The sequence below is a fragment of the Glycine max genome, chromosome 20, assembly GCF_000004515.6.
Source record: "Glycine max cultivar Williams 82 chromosome 20, Glycine_max_v4.0, whole genome shotgun sequence".
Classification (NCBI taxonomy): Eukaryota; Viridiplantae; Streptophyta; class Magnoliopsida; order Fabales; family Fabaceae; genus Glycine; species Glycine max.
The window spans coordinates 37,022,699-37,045,468 of record NC_038256.2 but is presented as its reverse complement, the minus strand read 5'-3'; the positions used below and the strand labels follow the sequence as shown (position 1 = coordinate 37,045,468).

Below are 22,770 nucleotides of genomic sequence, written 5' to 3'. Positions count from 1 at the left end.
GCTGATATAATATTGTTTTTTTATTATTACTGAAAATCTTACCATAGATTAGCTGCTCGAACAAAAGATATTTAAGACTGTCTGAATAATCTCAAATTAATCAAAATTAAAAGTATTTTTAATCAAATAAGAAACAAAATTAAAAAGAAAAAAAATAATAGAAACGTGAGTTGTTGTGACTGTAAATACGTGGGTACTAGTACGGAAGAAATCTAGAATTGCAATTATTCTGCCACTGTCGGCACAGCGGGACTCAACCAAGTTATACTAAACAGCCAATAATGTTTGCACATTGCAAACAAGAAGTTATTTGATACAAGCAGAAACCAGCTCACACACATGGCAACAGAATCACTAACGGTACATTAAAAACCAGAAATGAACTTGGAAAAAGTGGGTTCAAATTGGGGAGCTTAATTTCCCAGTAGTTCAGGCATGAAAATGGGTAAGATAGGCCTCAGCCAGCTTGTGACCCAACTGAATTTGAGACTCGGTGGTTAAGTGAAGATTATCTTCCATCAATTGCAATCCCTTCGCGTCCACACAAATCACGTTTGGAAGATCAATTGCCTTTTGTGCTTCTCTCACTTTCTCTATGTAATCGGACCCTGAGGCTAATGCAACCTACACGTTCCACAATTATATCATCACATTTGAGACTTAATTAAGCTCTAAGTTTGCTTATTTCATTCGTACAATGTTGCAAAAGAAGACACTCTACACAAATAATAAACAAAGAAGAAGGAAGGTAGAAATGTTTGAAATTAACCTGAATGATGGGAAGAGATGGCAAATTGAGGTCTTGACGAACATTGTGGATGAGGGTCTCCATGTTGACCTTGTAAGCTGCAGCGTCTTCCTCGTTGATCGCGTCGCTTTCACCTTGGAACCACAGCACCGCTTTGATCTCGCTGCTATTCTCGCGCTCCTTCACGCTTTCCTTGGCCCTCTTCACCATGTTCTCGTACAGTTCCTCCCCACGCGCCCACTCCTTCATGGCGGTGCCGCCCACGGCGCAGGGGACCAGACCCAGCTCGCCCACCACCACGCGCCGCCGCAGCAGCGCGTTCGCGAAGACCATGCCGGGGCCCACGCCGCAAGCCTTTCTGGAGTCAATGTCGACGTGGAGGGGCTCGTTCGCGGGTTCCCATTGGAGGGTGGCGGAGAGGCGGAGGATGGATGGATCGGAGCGGCTCTCCGGCGGAACCACGCCGTCCCACCGCTTACGGTTGTTAGCGTCCCTGATAACCCCGCCACGACCGGCCATGTTGCTTTGACCTGAGAGTATGAAGATTTGCCTTTTGGTTTTTGGTGTCTGCTGGTTTGGGAGTGTGTTGGTTTCCATGGCTTCTGCTTCCAACAAAAATGGGGGTTTCACTTGGTATCTGATGCTGATCCTTCAATTGATAATTATAGCAAGTGGTTATAATCTATTAGTCATATACTCCGTACCTCAATATATGAAAAAAAATATTTTAAAATTAAATATAAGTAAATATTAATTAATTTTTATGTTATTTAATAATAATATTATTATTATATTATTCATTTAATAAAATCTTATTTTTTAATCATTTATTTTTATTTTACAAATATTATTATAAAAGATATTTTTAAAAAAATTAAATTAAATATTATTAATTCAATTCCTTGATCCATATACATAATAATTAAATTTATTTATAATTAAATCCGAGAAAATATCTATTAAATATATATCAAATTGTACACTATCAAAACTCAATTTTGTCCTCATTGGTTAACTAACACGTGTTAACATTTTAGGTTTTTTAGTCTTTTTAAACTTTTTATACTCACTACGGAGCACAAGAAACTCGTGTTAACTAATTGGGAGTACCTACCCGGCACAAGAAACACATGTTAACTAATTGGGAGTACCTAGTCAATTCCTCTCAATTATGTTTATTTCTAAAGTTAAAACTCAAATCTTTAAGAGTTTCAAATCTACTTTCACTTATATCAACTTTTATTCTCGAAGAATTTGGGAGAACCATCTATTTGTTGTCCTTTTTTGCACAATTTTCCTTTTTTATATTGGAAAAATTGTAAAATTGATCTCTCACTTTATCTCCAATTACGGATTTGGTCCCCCTATAATTTAATTTACAAATTTGGTTTTCCAGTTTTATAAATTCCAGCAAAATTGGTCCTGGAAGCCCGATTTAGACGTTGAACGTTGACTGTCACGTGTTAACGTCTGAGTGGTTCCTTGTAAATACTTCATTTTTCGTAGGTAAAATTGCACTTTTGTTCTCCTAGTTTCACTCCAATTTCGATTTTAGTCCCCTTATAGTTTAATTCACACATTTAGTCCATCGGTATTATAAATCCCTTTATAAATTGTTCCTGCAAGATTAGTCTTTTGAATGGTTTAGCCACTGGTGCTAGAGATATGGTAGGTCTTGATAAATCTAACACTTCTTTTTCATCACAAGTTTTTCACTCACTTGGAATCCAGAGAAAATTCACTCTTTGTCTCTCTCCCACTTCCGGAGTTATTCGACTTGGGAAAGTGGCGCATGAATCCCAACCTGAGTCTGAAATTTTCAAATCTCTTACTTTAATAGGTTTTGTAATAACTCCCTATTTTTTTTTTCTTTTTTTGCTCCCCATGCGGTATTATGTGTATACGACTGCTTAAGTGATCTATGTATGACAATGGTATTTTTGTTTGAAATTTGAAATATGACTTCTCTAGTAATGAAATTTGGCTGAATTTATAAATGGATTTATAAAACTGAGGGACCAAATGTGCGAATTAAGTTATAAGGGAACCAAAATCAAAACTGGAGTAAAATTGAGAGATCAAAAGTATAATTTTACCTACAAAAAATGAAACTTTTACACGAAACCACGCAGACGCTGACACGTGACAGTCACACGTGACATTGACACGTAGCAGTCAACGTCTAAGGTTAATGATTAATGTCCTAATCGGGCTTCAGGACCAATTTTGCATAAATTTATAAAACTGGGGGACCAAAGTTGTGAGTTAAATTATAGGGGGACTAAATCCGAAATTAAAGATAAACTAGGGAACCAAAAGTGCAATTTTACCTTTTATATTCTGAAAATTAATTTTCAAAATTTAAAAATAATTTTTAAAAACTAATTTTCAGAAACTAAAAAAAATTAAGGAAAGAAAATAATTATTAAATAAACTTGAGGTTGTCGTCTTTGAAAATCTAGAACCTCTTCTGTCATTTTGACGAGTTCCTCCGATTTGTCTATTTTTAGCCTGCATAACCAAATAAATATTATATCTTAGAACCTTTATATAAAAATAGAATACCAAAATAACAAACACAAACGATAACAATATTTCACACTGAATTATAACACAAATGATTTGTCTGTCGACGTGGAGGGGCTCGTTCGCGAGTTCCCATTGGAGGGTGGCAGAGAGGCGGAGGATGGATGGATCGGGGCGGCTCTCCGGCGGAACCACGCCGTCCCACCGCTTACGGTTGTTAGCATCCCTGATACCCCCCCCCCCCTGACCGGCCATGTTGCTTTGACCTGAGAGTATGAAGATTTGCCTTTTGGTTTTTGGTGTCTGTTGGTTTGGGAGTGTGTTGGTTTCCATGGCTTCTGCTTCCAACAAAAATTGGGGTTTCACTTGGTGTCTGATGCTGGATCCTTCAATTGATAATTATACCAAGTGGTTATAATCTATTAGCCATATACTCCGTACCTCAATATATGAAAAAAAAAATTTAAAATTAAATATAAGTAAATATTAATTAATTTTTATGTTATTTAATAATAATAATATTATTATATTATTCATTTAATAAAATCTTATTTTTTAATCATTTATTTTTATTTTACAAATATTATTATAAAAGATATTTTTAAAAAAATTTAAATAAAATATTATTAATTCAATTCTTTAATCCATATACATAATAATTAAATTTATTTATAATTAAATCGGAGAAAATATCTATTAAACATATATCAAATTGTATATTATCAAAACTCAATTTTGTCCTCATTGGTTAACTAATACGTGTTAACATTTTAGGTTTTTTAGTCTTTTTAAACTTTTTATACTCACTTACCGGACACAAGAAACACGTGTTAACTAATTGGGAGTATGGGTGGGTAGGCGGGCCGGGCCGGCTCGTCCCGCATAAGGTCCGCTCGCATAAGCCACCCAGCCAATCCGCCCCGCTTCTTACATGAACCAAATAAATTGATCTGTCCCCGTCCCATGGACCCCGCAGGTCAAATAGGGCGGTCCGCGTGCCTAATTTAAAAAAAAATCAATTTTATTAAAAATACAATACAATCAAATTAAGTTCAATACATATGTAAATAAAATCTCAATAATTAATCAATTATATCTATAAAATAAAATAAATAATGTCTTAACAAAAGAAAATCCAAGCAATAAATCTAAAATATGAAATTTAAACATCTCCAATAACAAATGATTTCACATTTAAGAATACAACAACAATGAATCAGCCCCAACAAAAATTAAGATAAAAACAAATTCTAGAGAGAGAAGAGATGTACTTTGCGTGGTGACGTGATGGTGGGCCGAGGCTGTGCTGCTGTGGTGTGTCGCGTGACTGCGTGAGTGTGAGTCGCGTTTTATTTTTCAGGGGAAAGAGTCGTATGACTTGCGCACATGCGTGACTGCGTGGTGGAGAAAAAGTGTTCTTAGTCTGCTACAATGATAACGGTTAAATATAATGTGAGCTATTTTTTATAATAAAAATATATTGAAATATCTTTAAAAATATTTATTTAACAATTATTTTTAGATTAAATGATAAGAATTGATATTTTTATTATTTATGGCTTGCAAATATGAAAAGGATAGATTAAAAGAAAAAAGATTGAGAAAATATAAAAAAGAAAGATTTTTAGCATGTTATCACTTATCTTTTTTATTTTAATCTTTTATTTTTGTTATCTTATCATTTTTTATCTTTATCATCTTTTCATTTAAATCTTTTATTGTTATCTTTAAATCTTTATCTTATCCAGTATATTTCTTGATCTGTTATTTTAAAAGAAAAGTTTAAAGTGAAAAAGAAAAAATCAAACCTAATATAATTGGGTCAGGATCACACAAATCAAACTTAATGTGCGTTTAGGGCAATCCGCGGACCCCGCGGACCAAACATGCATAGTAGTTTGCGGGTTAAGCGGGACGAATTTCAAAAATATGACATAACCATAAACCGTTTAAAAGAATTGGTCAGTAACCCGCACGGACCACAAACCTCACGTGCCAGTCCATAGACCTGGACCCGTTTACCCACCCTGATTTGGAGTACCTAGTCACTTCCTCTCAATTATGTTTATTTATAAAGTTAAAACTCAAATCTTAAGAGATTCAAATCTACTTTCACTTATATCAATGTAATATCAACTTTCACCTTTTTTGCACAATTTCCCTATTTTATATTCTGAAAATTAATTTTCAAAATTTAAAAATAAATTTTAAAAACTAATTTTCAGAAACTAAAAAAAAATTAAGGAAAGAAAATAATTATTAAATAAACTTGAGGTTATTGTCTTCGAAGATTAGAACCTCTTCTGTTATTCTGACCGGTTCCTCCGATTTGTCTGCTTTTAGCCCGCATATACAAATAAAGATTATATCTTAAAACCTTTATATAAAAATAGAATACCAAAATAACAAACACAAACGATATCAATATTTCACACCGAATTATAACACACACAACACAATAAATATTGATTTGTTTTCTCGTCCGCTTAGTCCGAAGGTAGGTTGGCGGGGGCGCTGCACCATGGCCGGTGATGCGCAACGACTGCTGCAGCGGGGTGGTTATGGAAGCGGAGCAACAGAGCCTGTCTATGAAGAAGATGAGGGGCCATCGTTTATTCTGTCCTTTGCTCATCGGTGAGACGATTATACCCTTTCTTTTAATAAAAGGGTATTCTTGGTAGTTTGAATTTGATTTGATGATTTGGGCTTATGATATGAACTGTTAGATACAAGATTTGGGCTTGACGATTAATAAAGTTAAACATAATCTATTAACCAAATCAGTTGTAATCAACTTTTGAAAATGATATTTTCATAAGCATGATATAAAAAAAAGCAAACAAAAACAAAACATCGCAAAGTAAACGATCACGTGATAGTAATTTCAATACAAACCACTTTTAATAATAGTGTATTAAAAATGATTGATTAATCTGTAATTTTAATCTTCTATAAATTTTGATCTTTTTACTTTTTTTTCTTGTGATTTTGATTTTTTTTATTTTAAAAAATTTATAATTTTTATTTAATCCTCAATTTGCATATAAAAGGTAGACAAGAATTGAGGACTTTTTTAAATCTAAACTTATCATATTCACCTAAGATACCAAAAAAATATAATTAATTAAAATATAAAAAATAAAAGAAATAAATGTTAGACAAAAAAAATAAGAAGATCAAAATTAAATAAAAAAATAATATTTTTATAACTACAAATCAATATTTATTTTGGTACAACTACATATCAATATAAATATATTAAAGATTTGGTTTGATTTTAACAATAAAAATTGAAATTGAACCAAATCAAAAGTTCAAATGCATTTTTTAAGTTTTCAACTTTTTAAAATCGATTTGGAGATTTAGTCGACTATTACAACTTCAAACATAAACCATGATTATGTTTTTTTTTGCAAAGTATTAAATTGTTAAAAAGAAAGGGGAAAAAACTCAATTATAATACAAAATTAATTAACATTCTATTTACATGCATAATAAATTTTGAATTTTAATTATATAACATACTGTGATTTTTGTCGTTAACTACTGAGACGCGTCTCACTTTTTTTTTTATTTATTTCTCGTCTAAGGCCAGTTACTAATTGTGTGGCTAGGATTTAAATCTGAACAATTTCCTTATTATCATATTTTCAAATGGAATAAAAGAAGAAAAAAAATTAACATGGACGAATTACTGAATACCACTACACGAGAGCTGGTCATTATGTAAAAAATACAGCTATCATTTTAAGATTAGCTAAGAAACAAAAGCCATGCATCAATGGATACTCTACCCTCCTCATCTATGCAAACGCATCATCAACAACGTCCTGACACTGTTTATTTTTTCTTGTCCCCGACCAGGAAACCACGTCATGCTCCACTGGTGCCATGAAGCATGCGTTTAGTCCACTTTATTGAATAAAATAAATATTCATCACTATCAAATTCTCTTAAGAAAATGTTTTAAAAAAAGCGAATATTTTTATAGAAATTTAAATTTGACTAATTTGTCGAAGATGGACTGTGACTGCAAAAGATATTTTTGTTAACATGTTTTATTATATAGGCGCGCATGATGATAAAAAAAATAAAAATAAAGAGTGCACACTATTATATCAAAGACTTTGAGATCCACCATGTCCAAAATTTTGTGCAGTATAATCAGAAGCACTAGTCCCCCATCATTCTTATGTACGACCAAACAAACATGGATCGCTTATTGCGCAAGCTTAATAGTCAGCAAGACCGGCCATGCATGCCCATGTCCATGACCAAAAATGCGCCTTAATTATATATATAAAGATCAGGCAAGGATTCGATTCAGTGGTCAAAGTTACAATCATTGTTACCTTGCATAAATTAACAAACACTTAATTGTCTCTAATCTTTTCCTATGTCTTGATATGCCTAATTCAAGTCAACAAAAGATGGAAAAGGCTAAACACCTTGATCTTAAAAACGGGGTGTGAAAGGGAAAACACATCATTATGGAGAAGAATTAATTGACTGGAGCAGCACCAGCGATCTTGTCTAAGATTTGTAGAGCCTCTTTCATGGACGATCTCTTTTGTGGGACATGAGAAACACAGCTAAGCCCCAGCTTGAACCACGCCAATACCACATTCTCTCTCCCTTCTATTTCAGACTTTATTGCCACGTCAGCTATCCTCAAGACCCGGTTTTTCTCCTCTTCCTCCGAACCCGGTTCGTGCCACTGGTCCAACTCACGGTCCGAGAAAACCCTCCCAGTTAGAAGCTCCAGCAAGACCACGCCAAAAGAGTACACGTCCCATTTGTTGCTGGGTTTGACGTTTAGAAGTGACTCTGGTGCTTGATAGTGCATCATTTGACCCACACCGCTAGTGGATGGTCCCATTGTTGAGAAGGGGATGGAACCAAATGGCAGGTCTTGTTTCCTTGCCGAACCGTTTGCTTTGTGGGTTACGTCATTCAAGAGGACCCGATCCAACCCTAAATCGCTTATGATGGGTTCCATTTCCGAGTTCAACAGAATGTTGCTGGGTTTAACGTTGCCATGCACGTGTTTCTTCTCGTGAATGAAAGCCAACCCTCGTGCCACCCCTTTCGCTATCTTCAACCGCACCTCCAATGATAAGTTCAAAGGGGATGCACCTGCCCTTCCTAAACCATATATAATTAAACTCCCATCAGTAACAAATCCAATAACATCCACCAAATAACATGATTAAGCATTATTATCTAATCAAAATTAGAGTATCAGCTTATCAAGTGAAATTCTAATTTTAATACCTAATTAGAATTAGAGTTTCATCTTACTAATTCATACACATAAGTTTTGTACAACAAATTGTTTGTTCTAGTGATACTAAAACTTGGTTCTTCAGAGCAAGATCTCGAATTTAAGTTATATGATGGAATAAAAATGTGGTTGGAATGAAAAAACTTCATTACGGAGAATATACGGATAACACGTTACAAAAAAATACACGCATCTGATACAAGGTTTGTATTTAGGTTTAGCAGATGAAACTCTAATAATTATAATTTGAAAACCATACTAAAACCGACTAATAAACTGTTTAAGAGATTCATATGAATGATATTGATGGTGGAGAGGAACTTACTGTGATCTATGGTGGCGAGGCTGCCATTGGGGACATAGTCACATATTAGGAGTTTATCTTCTTGGCCCCAGCAGAAGCCACGAACCTTAACCAAATTCGGATGGCGAAGCTTTGCAATGGCACGGACTTGGTTCTCGAAGTCCTTCATTCTCTCAATCCCACACTCACCGATCCTTCTAACAGCAAAGGCTCTTCCATCTTCCAGAACCGCCTTGTAAACAATGCTGACGTGGCTGTTTCCCAAAATATACGCTGAAGCCTTAAGCAAAGTCTCAAGCTCCAAATTTGTCTCCCCGTCCACGGTCACAAGAGTGCCGTGTTTCGGAAGGTTCCTGTTTTGTGCTGCTATGATGTCCACTGCGGTGCTGCTCTCACAGTCGCTGTCGGAGCTTGTTGCTTCTGAAGTTTCTTCTTCTTTGATTGTTAAGCAGGAACAAGGAAGTGAAGGTGTTACAGTTCTTGCCTCTGCATCTTGTCTTGAAACAGTTTCTTGTTTCTTTTCTGAGTTGTTGGCAGAAGAAGCATTAGTGTGTAGTTTTGGATTTGGATATCTTTTCTTTCTCTGTTGGTAGATGAAGAGAACGATCAGGGCCAAAAGGGCCATGCCAGCTAAGTCTCCTACCACAATCGCTGCTATGGTGGCAGGTTTTAGGCCACTTTGTGAGACATTCTGAGAACTGGTGGTGGTTCCTGTTGAGTTTGTTGAAGGGGTTGAGTCAATTGTTTTTGGTATGGCTGCAATGGCTGGTGAAGATGTGGTGACGTTGGGTGGAGCAGAGGACATAGTAGAGGGAACAGTGCAAAGAATCTTCAAAGGCTTACCACAGAGATCAGCATTTCCTGATAGAAACTCTGTCTTCTGGTTGAGCAAAGCTTCAGATCCTGGTATTGGCCCTGTCAGATTGTTGAACGAGAGGTCCACTGTTGTGTTTGCAGGAATCTGTTTCACGAATGCTGGCGGTATTGTTCCAGAAATTTTGTTGTAAGAGAGGTTCAAGTAGTGCAAGCTTTCGCCGCCAAATTCGTTTGGCAAAGAACCATTGAGCAAATTGGAGGACAGATCCAGAATCTCCACGTAGTTGAACCCGTTAGGGACACTACCAGAAAAGTAGTTACTCTTCAAAGAAACAATGGTTAAGTTTGGTAAAGTGGAGAGGTTTTCTGGGATCAAACCGGCAAAGGCATTGTCGGAGAGGTTGAGAAGTTTAAGGTTTGTCATTTTACCAATTAGCTGAGGTAGTTCACCGGAGATAACATTGTTTGAGAGGGAAAGTACTTGAAGTTGAGAAGAGTTGAAGATAGTGTTGGGTAGAGAGCCATTGAGGAAGTTGTTGGAAAGATCGATGTGGCGAAGGTATTGGATCAAGCCTAAGTCTTCAGAAATGGAACCCAAAAGCTGGCTATTGGGAAGGGCCAAGCTAGTTACTCTGAAAAAGTCAGGGGTACCAGGGGCTCCAATTTCACTGCATGCAACACCATGCCATGAACATGGTGTTACATCGTCGTAATTCCAGTTCTTTAAGACTGATAATGGGTCGCTGAGGATGGAGTATTTGAATTTAAGCAGGTGAATCCCATCAGAGTTAAGAGGTGTAACAAATTGAGATGTAACAGATTGAAGAAGTAGAAGAAGGAAGGATAAGAGTCTCCACCACAAATGTAGATTCTGAGAGTTAAGGCTCATGATTCCCTTTGGCAATACAACATATTGAGAAGTAAACTACAAGTTCATGGTGTAGAAAAAGAGCTAGTGTAGAGGGGAAGAGACAAATAGTGAAAGGATATGGTTACCAACTACAACTTGTTTGTTTTGTTCACCAAATCTTTTGATCAGTTTGGTGCTTTGGGGGGTTGGAGAATTAGTGGCAGAACTTTTGGGGAGTAGCTAGAATGTGTTAGAGTGTGGCAGGCAAACAGGCTGTATGTGAGAGGACGAAAAATGATTAAATGAGGGTACTGAGAAAATGAAGGAGGAATTGGATTGATTTTGTAGAGAGAAAGTGGCTGCAGAAAGAAAAGATAATTCTCCTGCTTTGTGCAGTTGATACAGATGAAGTGAAATGAACCTAACTGAAGGAAAGATAATAAAAGTGAGTTATATGGTACTGCTGTGCCTACTCTCTCTCTCTCTCTCTCTCTCAAGTCTCAGGAAAAAAAAAGAACAAAAATTTCTTTACACTAAATAGAACCGAAAGGAATCTAATTTGGTGCTACAAGACACCCGAGTGAGTTGGACCCCATAACTTGTAGAGTATCTGAATAGCCCACCACCCCTGTGAATTTAGTATTCCGTGGATGTGGGTGAAAAAAAATGAAATTTCTAGGAAGGTGATTCTAGTACATATTTTACACCGTCTTTTACCTTTTAAAACCTCACACTTGTACTAATATATATATATATATATATATATATATATATATATATATATATATATATATATATATATATATATATTCAGTTTGTATTGACATGGAATTTACAGCTTGTAGGAGTTATATAGACCAATTTTTAGGAATTCCATTGATACTTAAATAAAAAGACAGCAGGAGGTAGTTCTCTCTCTCATTTGTAAATAAATTGCTGGCAAACAAGAGTTACAACAGTTAGGGTGATTCAATGACAACCACAATGCAATTCATGGCATAATAAATCGCAAAGGAATTTCGGGTATCTCTATTATTACTTCTATTTAAGTATTTTTTTACTTAGAAATATATTTTTCTTTGTTAATGAAATTAATAATCAAGATACTTTCAATAAATATTCGTAAATATGAACGTAAAATGAGACAATAGATAGTTTCTGGAATTTCTTATGAAAATGCAGTGAGACAATAAGTTAAGGTCATGGGACCTGAAGGGGCGGGTGACACTCTTTTCTCTGTTTGTGTATGCCCCGTTTCCATTGGGTTCGGTACCACCTACGTTTGGTTCCTATCATGGTCAAAGACAATTGAAGGATTGGGACAGTGATGCTGAAGTGGTGTCAAATTATCAAAGGTAGTTAGCGATCACAAATAATTTGTAAATGTTCTTTGGCTATGGAAGTCACTAATCACCATTTGGACACTTGCGCCTTTTGATTTGATATGTAGTACAGTTTAATAACAAAACGGGGAGTCACGGGTGTAAACTATATGGAGGGTTTCAATTAAGGGTCATTTATAGCAGCCATAACTGGGAAGGTGTTCCTGTGACTTCACATGTCTCTACTTCAATAACAATTAAACTCATTGCAATTTTGCAACTGCCCGTGTCGCCATCATTTTCTTAAATAATGGACTCTGAAGGCTTCAAAAAGCATGTCGTGTATAATCTTAATTCCAACCTTAAAAGTGATTGATTATTGTCCATCATGAATGTAGGTCTAAGTCTTAACTGCTTCCTGAGCAGGTCACGATTTTTAATAGGGAAAAGTTCATAACCCTCAACTGTTAAGAAACAAATATTCTATTTTTCAGTAGGGAAAAGCATATATAAAATCCAAAATCCCGAAGTCTTCTTTTTTTAATCTGAGTCACGAGGTTACATAGTTATTTTAACACCACACACAGATTTGAAGTTATTAATATATGTAAAGACTGAAGATATGATATATTTTATTCATGAGCATGCTTGTAATTTTTGTAAAGGGACAAAACTTTCACATGAGAATTCAGCTTTTCTGAGATGAACGCAGTCCAACACCATGAGCTAGCGGTTTTAAATAAACAAAACGAGGACACTGCTCAGGTTAGTAATACCATATGAATACGCAATGTTACTTCTGATTGGATTGCTTAAATTCTCAAGACGCATTTCAATGAGTCGACAGAAGATTACTGAAGATGCAGTGTACTATCTGAGAAGAATGTGGGAATGGTTTCGAACAACGATTTCTGGAACTACTAGTTAGGCCTGATTGTCTATCTTTTCAGGATCACTGGACTTACCAATGGTTTCTCAATCTAAGGAATTTTGCAACTTGCAAGAAAAGAAGTGTGTTGGAGCTATAAAATAGGAGAATATTTAAGAATGAAACTTTAAAATGTATAATTAATTTCATGTAGGGACTAAATAACTATTTTAAATGGTTAATTAAACATTCTTTTGTATAGTTATCGTTCGTTCCGTTCCAACTTGCAAAATGAAAAAAGTACCTTTGTCCTTTCACAAAGTCCGTTAAAAAAATTCTAATCTATGACGATAAAAAGTTAATGATGATATTGATTTCATTTCTTTTTTATGCTCTGAACTTGGAGAACAAATTGCTGATACCACGGGGTGGGTTGGAAGTAGAAGTATTTTAGTTCACTGACTTTATTATGCATGTTGCAGAAGTTTCTTTCAGTGTGATTGGGAAAACTCATGCAACAGAAAACAAAAAAATTGAATGGTCTTCCCAAACTGCTGATAACAGGACCCTACTAGAAGCAATGGTTCCAGAGTGGAAACCAAGAAGAGAATCAGTTTGTGAAAAGCCTCTATCCGTCTTGTGGAGTGTGTGATATCAATATGGATAAAAATGGTGACCCTCTTCTCATCTACAGGACAAAGAGTCATTAGAAACGGCCCAAAATAAGAAAAAAAAGAACTCTATCGAGTTAAATGTAGGCTGCAAATGTAAGTGTCATAGAAGAATGGTGCCTTTGGAATTGTGTGCATAAGATGAGACACAAGCATGAGATCGATTTCTGTGGTGACTATGCGAGACCATGTTATGATTGACATGTTAGACCTTTGTCTTGAATTTTGATTTGTTATAATAGAATAGATGCGTAGCTCAGTGGTTAAATGTGTAAACAGATAATAACGTTTATTTATGCCTTTATGGACTATATAACTCATGCAAAACGTTACACTTTTGTTTATGCCTTTATGGACTAAATAACTCATGCAAAACGTTACTTACAATATATAGGTAAATTGGCAATATGCGATTGGGTTAACGAGTAGATTATTCACACGAGGCTAAATTATTTATCCTGCCCAATTGCAAAATTCTACCTCATCAGAAGAGTTCCCGTGAAAACGGAGAGAAAGAAATAGTAACAGTCTAACAAACACGAACTTGTCTAAACTAGACTAAAGTGACACTAGACAATCAACAGCAGCATGGATGAAAGTTTAATGATTAATGAAGGTGCATGCATGAAAAGAAATGGTAAAGTAATATCTTCTCTTACATTCTTACTTGTGACATAAGGGATGGTGGTGCAGTAAAATTCAAAAAATCCGGTCATGCTTTGCGCAAAGTTGTCTAAAGTGATTGCTTTTTTAAACCATCTATATTCGAAGTTGTTTAAAGGGATGGCAGGCCGTATCCACCTTTGAATCCCACTTTTCTCTTTTGCTAGCTTTTCTTTTTAGCTCAGGTTGTCTTACTCTTTCTTTCAGTGGTTATGATGCATTTGTTTCTTTTTGGTGTTTTCTCAGCACTACCCGTTGATGGGTCAGTAAACTACGACACGTGTGACCACATTATGTATTTATCACCTAACATGGTCGATAATGACAACGTTGCCTCACCACATGTCTGCCTATTTATGATCAAACCATATGCTTAAAAATATATTTTGTCCAAAATTAGACCTCGTGATTCCTTGGAGGAGTGTCTCCGCCATCCTGATTATCATATAATTTCATGCATTTTTTTATGGAAATGATTTTAGTCATTAAATTATTTTTTTATGATTATAATCTTTTCCTTCCCCTGAATTAGTTTATTCTTTGGATTAAATGATTCTTTCAGTTGTCACTCAATAGCCGAAGTGAAGATTATAAACTTCATTGAATTGAATTGCTAAGTATATGGGGTTCAATATAATATAGCACAAGAGATTCAACGTCTAGTTTTCTTATTATTTCCGAGAATCGTAAATCACCCTAGCATTAATTTATTTATTCAGAGCGAACTAATACATTCTCACACCCGACGAAGTCCACTTTATTTATATGAAATTTTAAACCTTCATTTTATTTACCACGTGTCTTCAGGAATATATGTTTTCGTAGTACAAAATGTCTAACAACGTTGGTTAATGAAAACGAGTAACATAAACATAAACAAAACAATAATGATAATAAGTAGTTTGCCTTTTACCATTATGGACTATGGTCTAGTTCTGGTCTTCAATATTTCATTAACGGTTAGGGGAGGCCGGGAGGGGAAAGGGTGGGGTAAAATGGTGTTTTACTTTTTCCAACAATTAAACTGAGTGTGAAGTTAGAAAAAGACAGCCTCAGAATAACAAAACGGGCATTATTATTGCACCTCCCACATTGTTATTGGCACCCCCACTTATCAAGATACACAACTGAAACATATTTCAGTGGTGTATCTCAGTAAGACTTTTTCAAGATATAGGTTGGATACCGGCACAAGATCTGGTTGAAATACACAACGAAAACTTTTTTAGTTAAAAAAACAAATTTCTAATAAAGTGGGGTCCTAATAGTAATTCCCTAACAAAACACATCGATGATTCAGTTACGAAGGCCCAATGGGATAGATGAAATGGAGCAAAATCCCAACCGAAAAGTGGGCCTTTAACATTCCGAATTTGAAAGCGTGGGAATCAGCGAAAGCACAAAACGGAAAAAGAAAAGACGAACGGAGACTCTCCTCTTTGTTCACAGCAATGCAGACGCTACTTCTGCCGGCAACATGCGCCGGCAGCTTCACGGCGGTTCCGCTCTCAGCCTCTGCCGTCGCCGCCCCTCGTCTCCCGCAACCATTTCTCCGCCCGAATTCCTTGCCCTCATTCCCTCTCAATTTGACTCTTTCTTCTTCCTCATTTAGTAACTCTATCGCTCGTCAACCATGGACGAAGCTTCCCTTCACCGCAAGCGCTTCTTCGCAAGTATCTCCGGCTTTCACTCCCTCCAACGACGAATCAGAAAAGGCCAAACTCGAGCTGGTACTGCTGAGTAGTTTTCGATTATTCGATTGCGAATTCGAATTGCATGCATTTCTAGGGTTCCAATGTGTGGTATTGTTATGCTGCAGGTGGCGAAGAGGTTGGAGAAGACGGCAAGGTACTTCAAGCGTTTGGGTAACTTAGGGTTTTGGGGCCAACTAGTGTGCACCGTCGTGGCTGCCGTCATACTCTCATTCTCCGTCATCGTCACCGGAAAAGTGACATCTCCGGCCACGTTTTATGCCACAGCGGGTGGAATAGTTGCTGCCTTCATTTCAGTGTTTTGGTCCTTTGGCTATATTCGCCTCTCTGAGAAGCTTCGAAAAACTTCAAATGACCCTACCAAGGTGTGTGGATTATTGAATTTGCTTAGGGAGCTGAATGATGTTAATTGTTGCAAGTTGCAATTGTCTTCACTTAGTTATATTAATGTGAAATCACTGTGTGTATCTATTTAGTGATTTTTTTATGAGGTGGCTTAGCCTTTGGTTTTACTTGTGTATGCAGGCACCTCCTCGTGCTGATGTAGTGAAAGGCTTGAAAAATGGTATAGTATTGAACCTGTTGGGGATGGGTGCTGCTATTCTTGGGATGCAAGCCACGGTTGGATTGTTAGTTGCTAAGGCTCTCACTTCCTCGGCAAACCCGTACTATCAGGGAATTTCTCCTGGTAGCACCCCAGTGCTCGCATTGGATGTATTTTTGGTGCAGGTATGTCTTCAATATAATGTTTCCATTCTGCAGATGAAAAACTTCTCATACAGATGAAAGTTGAGTTTTCATCTCTTTATAGGCCCTGTTATGACCGTCATTTTGCCACCTGAACAACAATTCTATCTGTTAGGTTCTCTGGCATCTGCCATTGCTTTTCTTCATTTTAAAAGTATATAAATGAGAAATTTGGGACAAGTCTTGACTACTGTTAATTTGGGGTTGAAGTATGGATTGGTGGAGCTTAACATTACAATCGGATTGAAAACAGAAACAATTGAACTCTCATAATGACAATGCTTTCAAGTGTCAAGAAGCATATTTAGAGGGTATGAACTGAATTTGAGTCCTCTAAAGTTACAGTGCATTCAAGTGGGAAAATTTGCAGAGTTATATAGATTGTGATAAAATACATGCACATGTATACAAGCTATATATTTGTAAAAATTTACCCCCTTGAATTTCCAGTCAATGATTATAAATTTCACCTCTGAAATGCACCCCATACTTTAGAGGCAACAAATTTGAAATAATGTAAGTGACTTCTGAAAATAGGAAGGCTTTGATGGTATTTAGTATATTTTTTTCCCATCAGTGGAAATAGCAATATTTGACTGCTTGGTGCCCCACTCATCAAGAAATGATTAACATTATATATTATCTTTGTTTTACAGGCTTCAGCGAACACTATTCTTTCTCATTTCCTTGGGCTTGTTTTCTCACTGGAGTTGTTGCGATCAGTCACATTACCACCTTCAGAAGCAACTCCATTTCCCAAGTTTGCATAATATATGCCTCGAGACTAGTATAATGAAATCACACCCAAAAATTGTCCCTCGTTTCCTGTGGTTGTTTGCTTAATTAATTGTGTTCAGCGTTTTGATACAACGTTTTGAGGCCCTCTTCCTAGGCAATTGGCCTCATCGTGTATTTCCAATTTTAAAAGAACCTGTACAATATTGCTAATAAGAATGATAACTGCTCAACAAATGAAGATCCTTGGGCAGATGATTACAATGGCAGGGGTAGATCGCATTGTCTTCACTCAGCTTTGGAGTTTTCACTTACTTTCATAGCTTGTCTACGGTAAGTGTCAACAGGAGAAATTTCAAAACGCAACTTTGAAATAATTGTATATTATACCTGTCATGCAATCTGCGGGTTTTTGTTTCTTTTCAAAATACATGCCGGCTTGTTTGACAGTATGATGTGGAGTCCTTGTCTGAGGAAACAGATTTTTTTTGTTAGGGTTACTTTTTGCCCATGATTTTGTATTTGCATCACTCTTTATTATGCATCAGAATCTCGTACAGTATTGGTTTGGGTTCATGCAGGATTCACATAATGGGTTTTGTGTGCAGGAATTTGATCGATACTTGCAAGTCGGGACTAAGAATTAAGAACTGCGTATGCAGGAATTTCGTGGTTTCACTTGTGATCAAACCAACATTTACTATATTTTTCACTCACACTAAAGTGCCAACACAAAGTATTTATTTATTTATTTTTTTGAATTTTTGCTCCGACAAAAATGGGAGGAAAAGTAGAAGAAAGCTTGAGGCTCTTTTCTAGAGGTTCTCAAGGACTGAACTTTTTTTTTATTCAAATAGTTGTTAAAAACTTTCTTCAATCATGTCAGTAAGACTGTCAACACAGGCGGTAATTTCAATGTTAAAAGAGTCAATTTTTTTGTTACATTTTTAAGAGTCATTTTAAATGCATGATCATAAATTTTCTTCATAGAAATATATTTTTTTCATCAAGGAAGATTTTCTTCACTCATACTAAGCCGTATTCAAAAATATATTGTATTACTTTTCTTTACTTTTTAACATGAATGTATCTATTACATACTAAGTCAATAAAATTTTATTCAAAGAGAAAATTGATATAGAAAAATAATCAAACTGTAAATCAATTTTTGATCAAGAGAAATTCGTGTTTCAAATTTAAGTCGTTAAAATAAATTAGTCAAATTTGAATAACTTTTTTCTTCCTCCAAAATCTAGCTCTTGCTTGCTTTATTTGGACTTATTTTATCTTATATATGCTTAAGCAGACGTCTAATTTTATTTAATTTATAAAAGTGACTTATTTTTTAAAGTTTATATTTACAAGTTTCATCATTAATCTATCAAAGTTTTTATTATGTCAAATTTTATTTTTGGTCCTTTATATTTTAGTGTTTTTTTACTTTAATATATTATGTTTTAAAAGTTTTATTTTAATCTTTTAAGTTTTTGTTTTAATATATTAAATTTTAAAAGTTTTATTTGGGTCCTATGTGTTTTTAAAAATTACATTTTGATTATTTATATTTTTAAAAGTTTTATTTTAATATTTTTTTTAATTTTCATTTTCATGAACAAACGTTAGTATTTTATTAATTTTTAAATAATTAATTTAAAATAATGACAATTAAAAATTAAAACAAGATCTAAAATTATTGTTGTCATGTCATATCTAAAGCTTCTTATCACCCTCGGGCAGGGTGATATGTTGTTTGGTGGAATTGTGGATCTGAATGAACAATTGTTACAATTTTTATGTTATGGTGACTATGGAGTTTGTGGAAAAAGATGATGGAGATTAGAAAAGTAAGCAATTGAATATATTTTTAATTATTTTAAAATTTAAAATTAATGATGCGCTGATGTTTGTTAATGAAAATTAGAATAAATGATTGAATTAAAACTTTTGAAAATATAAAGGATTAAAATAAAATTTAAAAAAATATAAATAATCAAAATAAATTTTTTAAATTTAATATATTAAAATGAAATAATAGTAAAACATATCCGAGAAAGTTATATTTAACCTTTTTATTAATATGGGAAATTATGACTCAAGTCTAATTTAACATGCCAATCGAGTCAACTCGTACTATATGGGGCCCGTTTACTCCAAAGTCTCCTTTCATTACAGGTAAATTGCACGATCCTCCTGTGGCATTTAAACACCAAAAGCATGTTGAATCACAGGACGAGAGTTTTTTGGTTGTTGCCTTGAGTAAGGTTTAATTTTATTTTACCTTCAACAAATTAATTTGGTGTATGTTATTCCTAATTTTTAAAAAACTTATAAATTTCATCTTTTATTATCTATTCATTAACAAGTATAAAAGTTAAATGTAAAATTCGTTAAAAAATACAAAAAGTTAGATACAAAATTTGTCAAAAAATAAAAACTGCAAATACGTTAGCAATAAAATGATGGAGGATAAAATGTATAAGTTTCTTAAAAATCAAAAATAAAATATATTAAATTAATTATTGAAATAGGATTTATCAAAAGTTAAAAAAAATGGGAATAAAAGATAAGTCTAGTAAATACCAATGGGCAAAGGTAGACATTAAATACGGGAATACCTAAAAATACTGTACGGCAAAAAAGAAAAAAGAAGCCAAACGTGTAAATGGTATTCATTCGTTTCCTTTCCAACCTCTTTCTAAAGTGGGATAGATTGTTAACACATTCATAGCGACTACCAAAATAGTTGACCAGTTCATAACACCTCAAAGCCTGAAGAAATTATTTTGTACATTGCAAAACAGATAAGGGCCAAAATTCAAGCCGCACCCACCTACGGAGAAATTAATAGGTAGTCCTGAACTATCACACAAATTTATTAAGTAGGACCTCAACACAGAAAAGGGCAACAAGGAAACATGAGACTGAGAGTCAACACCCATCATGTGTAATATATTCCGAGTAACTAATTGGATGGCTGCATTAGTCTCTATAATATCAGCCATGTACAAACACAAGTAGATCCATGTTATTCTCACTATTAGATACTAGGTTGCTTTCTCTAGTGCAATTTTTCTTCTTCTTTCAATTCTCTTGTAATTGCAAAGCCTAGTTGTTTGGAGAAGATGGGAACATGCTTACAGTTGAGCTTCTACCCCTGATTTGTTCCAAGGTATGAAGTGCTGATAGAGTTAGTTGGATATACATGTTCTTCATATTTTTTATTTCAGAAAGTTCTTCAGGAACCTGCATTACAGTCTCTTTATTTTCATTACCACTCATGGAGCCAAAACCATTTTGCATAAAATCCTGGCTTATCGATGAGCTCGGACCATTGGTGAAAAGAATGCTTAGTATCACCTCACACTCCTTTACAAGCTTGTTAAGAACATCAATTTCGTAGAAGGGCTGGTTCACCACAGATTGGATAAAAGGTGAGCGAAGTAGAGCACCAGTTTTCTTATCGTGTTTCTTTATTATCTTCACTAAACCTGCACTTAAACATTTATCATCAATCCCCTTCTGATTAGTTATCACAAGTCGTTATATATATATATAGTACGTTTGTTTATTTTTATAAAAGCTACTTAAAAAAGTCTTACCTATTCTGATTAGTTGATAGACAATAGTGTAAAAACTTTTACACTGAAAGTATATGCCTATTAAACTCATCCAAGAAACTTCTCTTCACAATTAATAAAAGGCAGAAAAAACACTTAGTCAATAATAGCATTCATGCATGAGCTCTTAGAACATAACATGCCTGTGTAGTTGAGAGCACTGTAGTTCTCTAACAAAACCATCTCCCCATGAAAATCTACTATTTCCCTCCCTAATGACATCAAGTCTACATTTGAATCAACGGCTTCGACAACTCTGTCTTGAAACTCCTGCAACACAAAACACAGATTATATATTTATGGTCCTATTTGAATAATTTTTTTAACAAGTACAATTAGTAAAAGAAAACAAGAAGGTATAAGGAATTAAACTTATGTCATAGTTAAATTAGCTTGTACAAAAGCTAATTTATAGAAGTTCTCGAAAGGTTTATTTTAACTTAGGCATAAACTAATTTTTATATAAGAGAAGTTAAATTCGTTTTACGTCATTATTATCTTTTCGCTTATTGAGAAGTTTATCCAAACAATAAAAGACGGAAGGAAAACGTGAAAGAAATGTGTATGTGGATAGTTACTTACCTTCAATTTGATGACATATTCTTCTTCCTTGTCAACAAAGAAATTGTTGAACTTAGCAATCTCTAGCTGCAAGAGGTTAAGGAAGTGGTCCAATTCTTTGGCATTCAACTGGGGCAGAGCTTGGCCATCTTCGGGACACATAACGTTCAACTGTTTCTTCAAGATTTTGTAGCACAAGAATTTGTCACGCCAATGGGGCAGTGTCTGCTCGATCAGCCTCTTGAGGATCTTGTCAAACTTCATGTTAATGCTAATAATCTGTTATTCACTAAGAGAATAATGTTTTTTGTTTCTTAGTGATCGAGTAGGTGGGGTGCAGAGGATTGAAGGGAATGAAATGCCAGTTTTTATTGAGTTTGGGATTTAGAATATTCGAGCGGAGGGAATGTGGAATTTTGGATATTCTTCATGTTCTAACACGCAATATGCATAGGTTTATCCGTCTTTTTCCGTAATGCGAGGGATAATAGTATGTATTCTATTTCTAATACCACCACAAGGCGCTTAGGATTGATCACATAATGTCCGAATCAAAAAATGTACTGTAGTCTATAGTGAATTTACCAGAATATTATAATTTACTAGTTGATGGATCACAACTAAATATCGATTATACATGGATATTCAGCATATATATGCCTCTGACTGCACATGCAGTTAGAGTATTAGACTTGTCAAACAATAAAATTTTGATGCTTATACATGGAATCAGTGCATTGGTTAACATGGAATATTCCAATCCATCCAATACAGGTAAACAATAATTTCTTGGGTATCTCTTAGTGAAAAGTTAGGCACTAATTTAGGAAAGTATTAAGATCTATTTAAGGAGTTGAGTTTTGCCAACTAACTTGGACCGGAGGATTAAATCCTTGACCACATGGTTAAGTTTAAGGAGTATGTTATATTATTGTTATCTGCCAATGAAACAGTAAAAGTTAGTTCTGCCAAGCGTTCGATGAAGCTTCTATTTGATTCCAAGAGTGCATCGAATAATATAATGCACATGGATAGAGGAGCGAGCTTCGGTTGCAGAGGGAAGATGAGGCCACTAATTAAGGATGCCTTCAGTTGAAAATTTATTCTTCAAGATCATATTTCATAAAGGAATGCAACTTTTACTTCTTTCTGTAAGGTGTGGTTACAACATATTAATTCCTGCTTCTATATTGCGTAAACATATTTTTTTTTAATCGCGAGTTGGTCTAAATGAAAGAAGTTTGAGTGCGAGTTTGATAATAAAAAATATTATTGAGACATTAACCACCTCGCATGAGTCATGACCTAATCTCAAAAATCACTCTAGCCTGCAGGTTGAGGAATTT

At 34.9% G+C, this 22,770-nt stretch overlaps 4 protein-coding genes across 5 annotated transcripts; 1 reads left to right on the top strand and 3 right to left on the bottom strand.

Moving 5' to 3' along the window:
- Positions 1 to 224: 224 nt before the first annotated feature.
- On the bottom strand, positions 225 to 1,432 carry LOC100808248 (probable carbohydrate esterase At4g34215). The gene is made up of 2 exons (XM_006605909.4): positions 770 to 1,432; positions 225 to 624 (listed from the first exon to the last, which is right to left on the bottom strand). Exons 1-2 carry the CDS (start codon positions 1,343 to 1,345, stop codon positions 430 to 432), a joined length of 771 nt encoding a protein of 256 aa, XP_006605972.1. The 5' UTR covers positions 1,346 to 1,432; the 3' UTR covers positions 225 to 429.
- Positions 1,433 to 7,570: 6,138 nt separating this feature from the next.
- Positions 7,571 to 11,105, bottom strand: LOC102667237 (receptor protein kinase-like protein At4g34220). Its single transcript, XM_006605910.4, has 2 exons — positions 8,884 to 11,105; positions 7,571 to 8,419 (listed from the first exon to the last, which is right to left on the bottom strand). The coding sequence occupies exons 1-2, from the start codon at positions 10,565 to 10,567 to the stop codon at positions 7,776 to 7,778; spliced, it is 2,328 nt and encodes a 775-aa protein (XP_006605973.1). The 5' UTR covers positions 10,568 to 11,105; the 3' UTR covers positions 7,571 to 7,775.
- Positions 11,106 to 15,359: 4,254 nt separating this feature from the next.
- On the top strand, positions 15,360 to 17,962 carry LOC100807031 (protein TIC 21, chloroplastic). 2 transcript variants are annotated; one of them, XR_420348.3, is made up of 5 exons: positions 15,360 to 15,782; positions 15,872 to 16,129; positions 16,290 to 16,493; positions 17,168 to 17,579; positions 17,855 to 17,962. XR_420348.3 is itself a non-coding variant. In XM_003555917.4 (4 exons), the coding sequence occupies exons 1-4, from the start codon at positions 15,375 to 15,377 to the stop codon at positions 17,279 to 17,281; spliced, it is 984 nt and encodes a 327-aa protein (XP_003555965.2). In that variant the 5' UTR covers positions 15,360 to 15,374; the 3' UTR covers positions 17,282 to 17,962. The 2 variants fall into 2 exon arrangements, 1 of the variants encoding a protein (XP_003555965.2); XM_003555917.4 differs by having other exon boundaries at positions 17,168 to 17,962.
- Positions 17,963 to 20,351: 2,389 nt separating this feature from the next.
- SPX9 (SPX domain-containing protein 9) lies at positions 20,352 to 22,029 on the bottom strand. The gene is made up of 3 exons (XM_003555228.5): positions 21,446 to 22,029; positions 21,007 to 21,133; positions 20,352 to 20,734 (listed from the first exon to the last, which is right to left on the bottom strand). Exons 1-3 carry the CDS (start codon positions 21,686 to 21,688, stop codon positions 20,352 to 20,354), a joined length of 753 nt encoding a protein of 250 aa, XP_003555276.2. The 5' UTR covers positions 21,689 to 22,029.
- Between the last annotated feature and the right edge of the window lie 741 nt (positions 22,030 to 22,770).

Coding starts and splice junctions, on each gene's coding strand:
- LOC100807031 (XM_003555917.4), top strand. CDS start 15,375: ATGAAATGGAGCAAAATCCCAACCGAAAAGTGGGCCTTTAACATTCCG. Junction 16,130..16,289: donor CTTCAAATGACCCTACCAAG/GTGTGTGGATTA, acceptor TTGTGTATGCAG/GCACCTCCTCGTGCTGATGT. Junction 16,494..17,167: donor TGGATGTATTTTTGGTGCAG/GTATGTCTTCAA, acceptor TTTGTTTTACAG/GCTTCAGCGAACACTATTCT.
- SPX9 (XM_003555228.5), bottom strand. CDS start 21,688: ATGAAGTTTGACAAGATCCTCAAGAGGCTGATCGAGCAGACACTGCCC. Junction 21,134..21,445: donor AATATGTCATCAAATTGAAG/GTAAGTAACTAT, acceptor TTTGTGTTGCAG/GAGTTTCAAGACAGAGTTGT. Junction 20,735..21,006: donor CAGTGCTCTCAACTACACAG/GCATGTTATGTT, acceptor GTTTAAGTGCAG/GTTTAGTGAAGATAATAAAG.
- LOC102667237 (XM_006605910.4), bottom strand. CDS start 10,567: ATGAGCCTTAACTCTCAGAATCTACATTTGTGGTGGAGACTCTTATCC. Junction 8,420..8,883: donor CCTCGCCACCATAGATCACA/GTAAGTTCCTCT, acceptor TATATGGTTTAG/GAAGGGCAGGTGCATCCCCT.
- LOC100808248 (XM_006605909.4), bottom strand. CDS start 1,345: ATGGAAACCAACACACTCCCAAACCAGCAGACACCAAAAACCAAAAGG. Junction 625..769: donor CATCTCTTCCCATCATTCAG/GTTAATTTCAAA, acceptor TGGAACGTGTAG/GTTGCATTAGCCTCAGGGTC.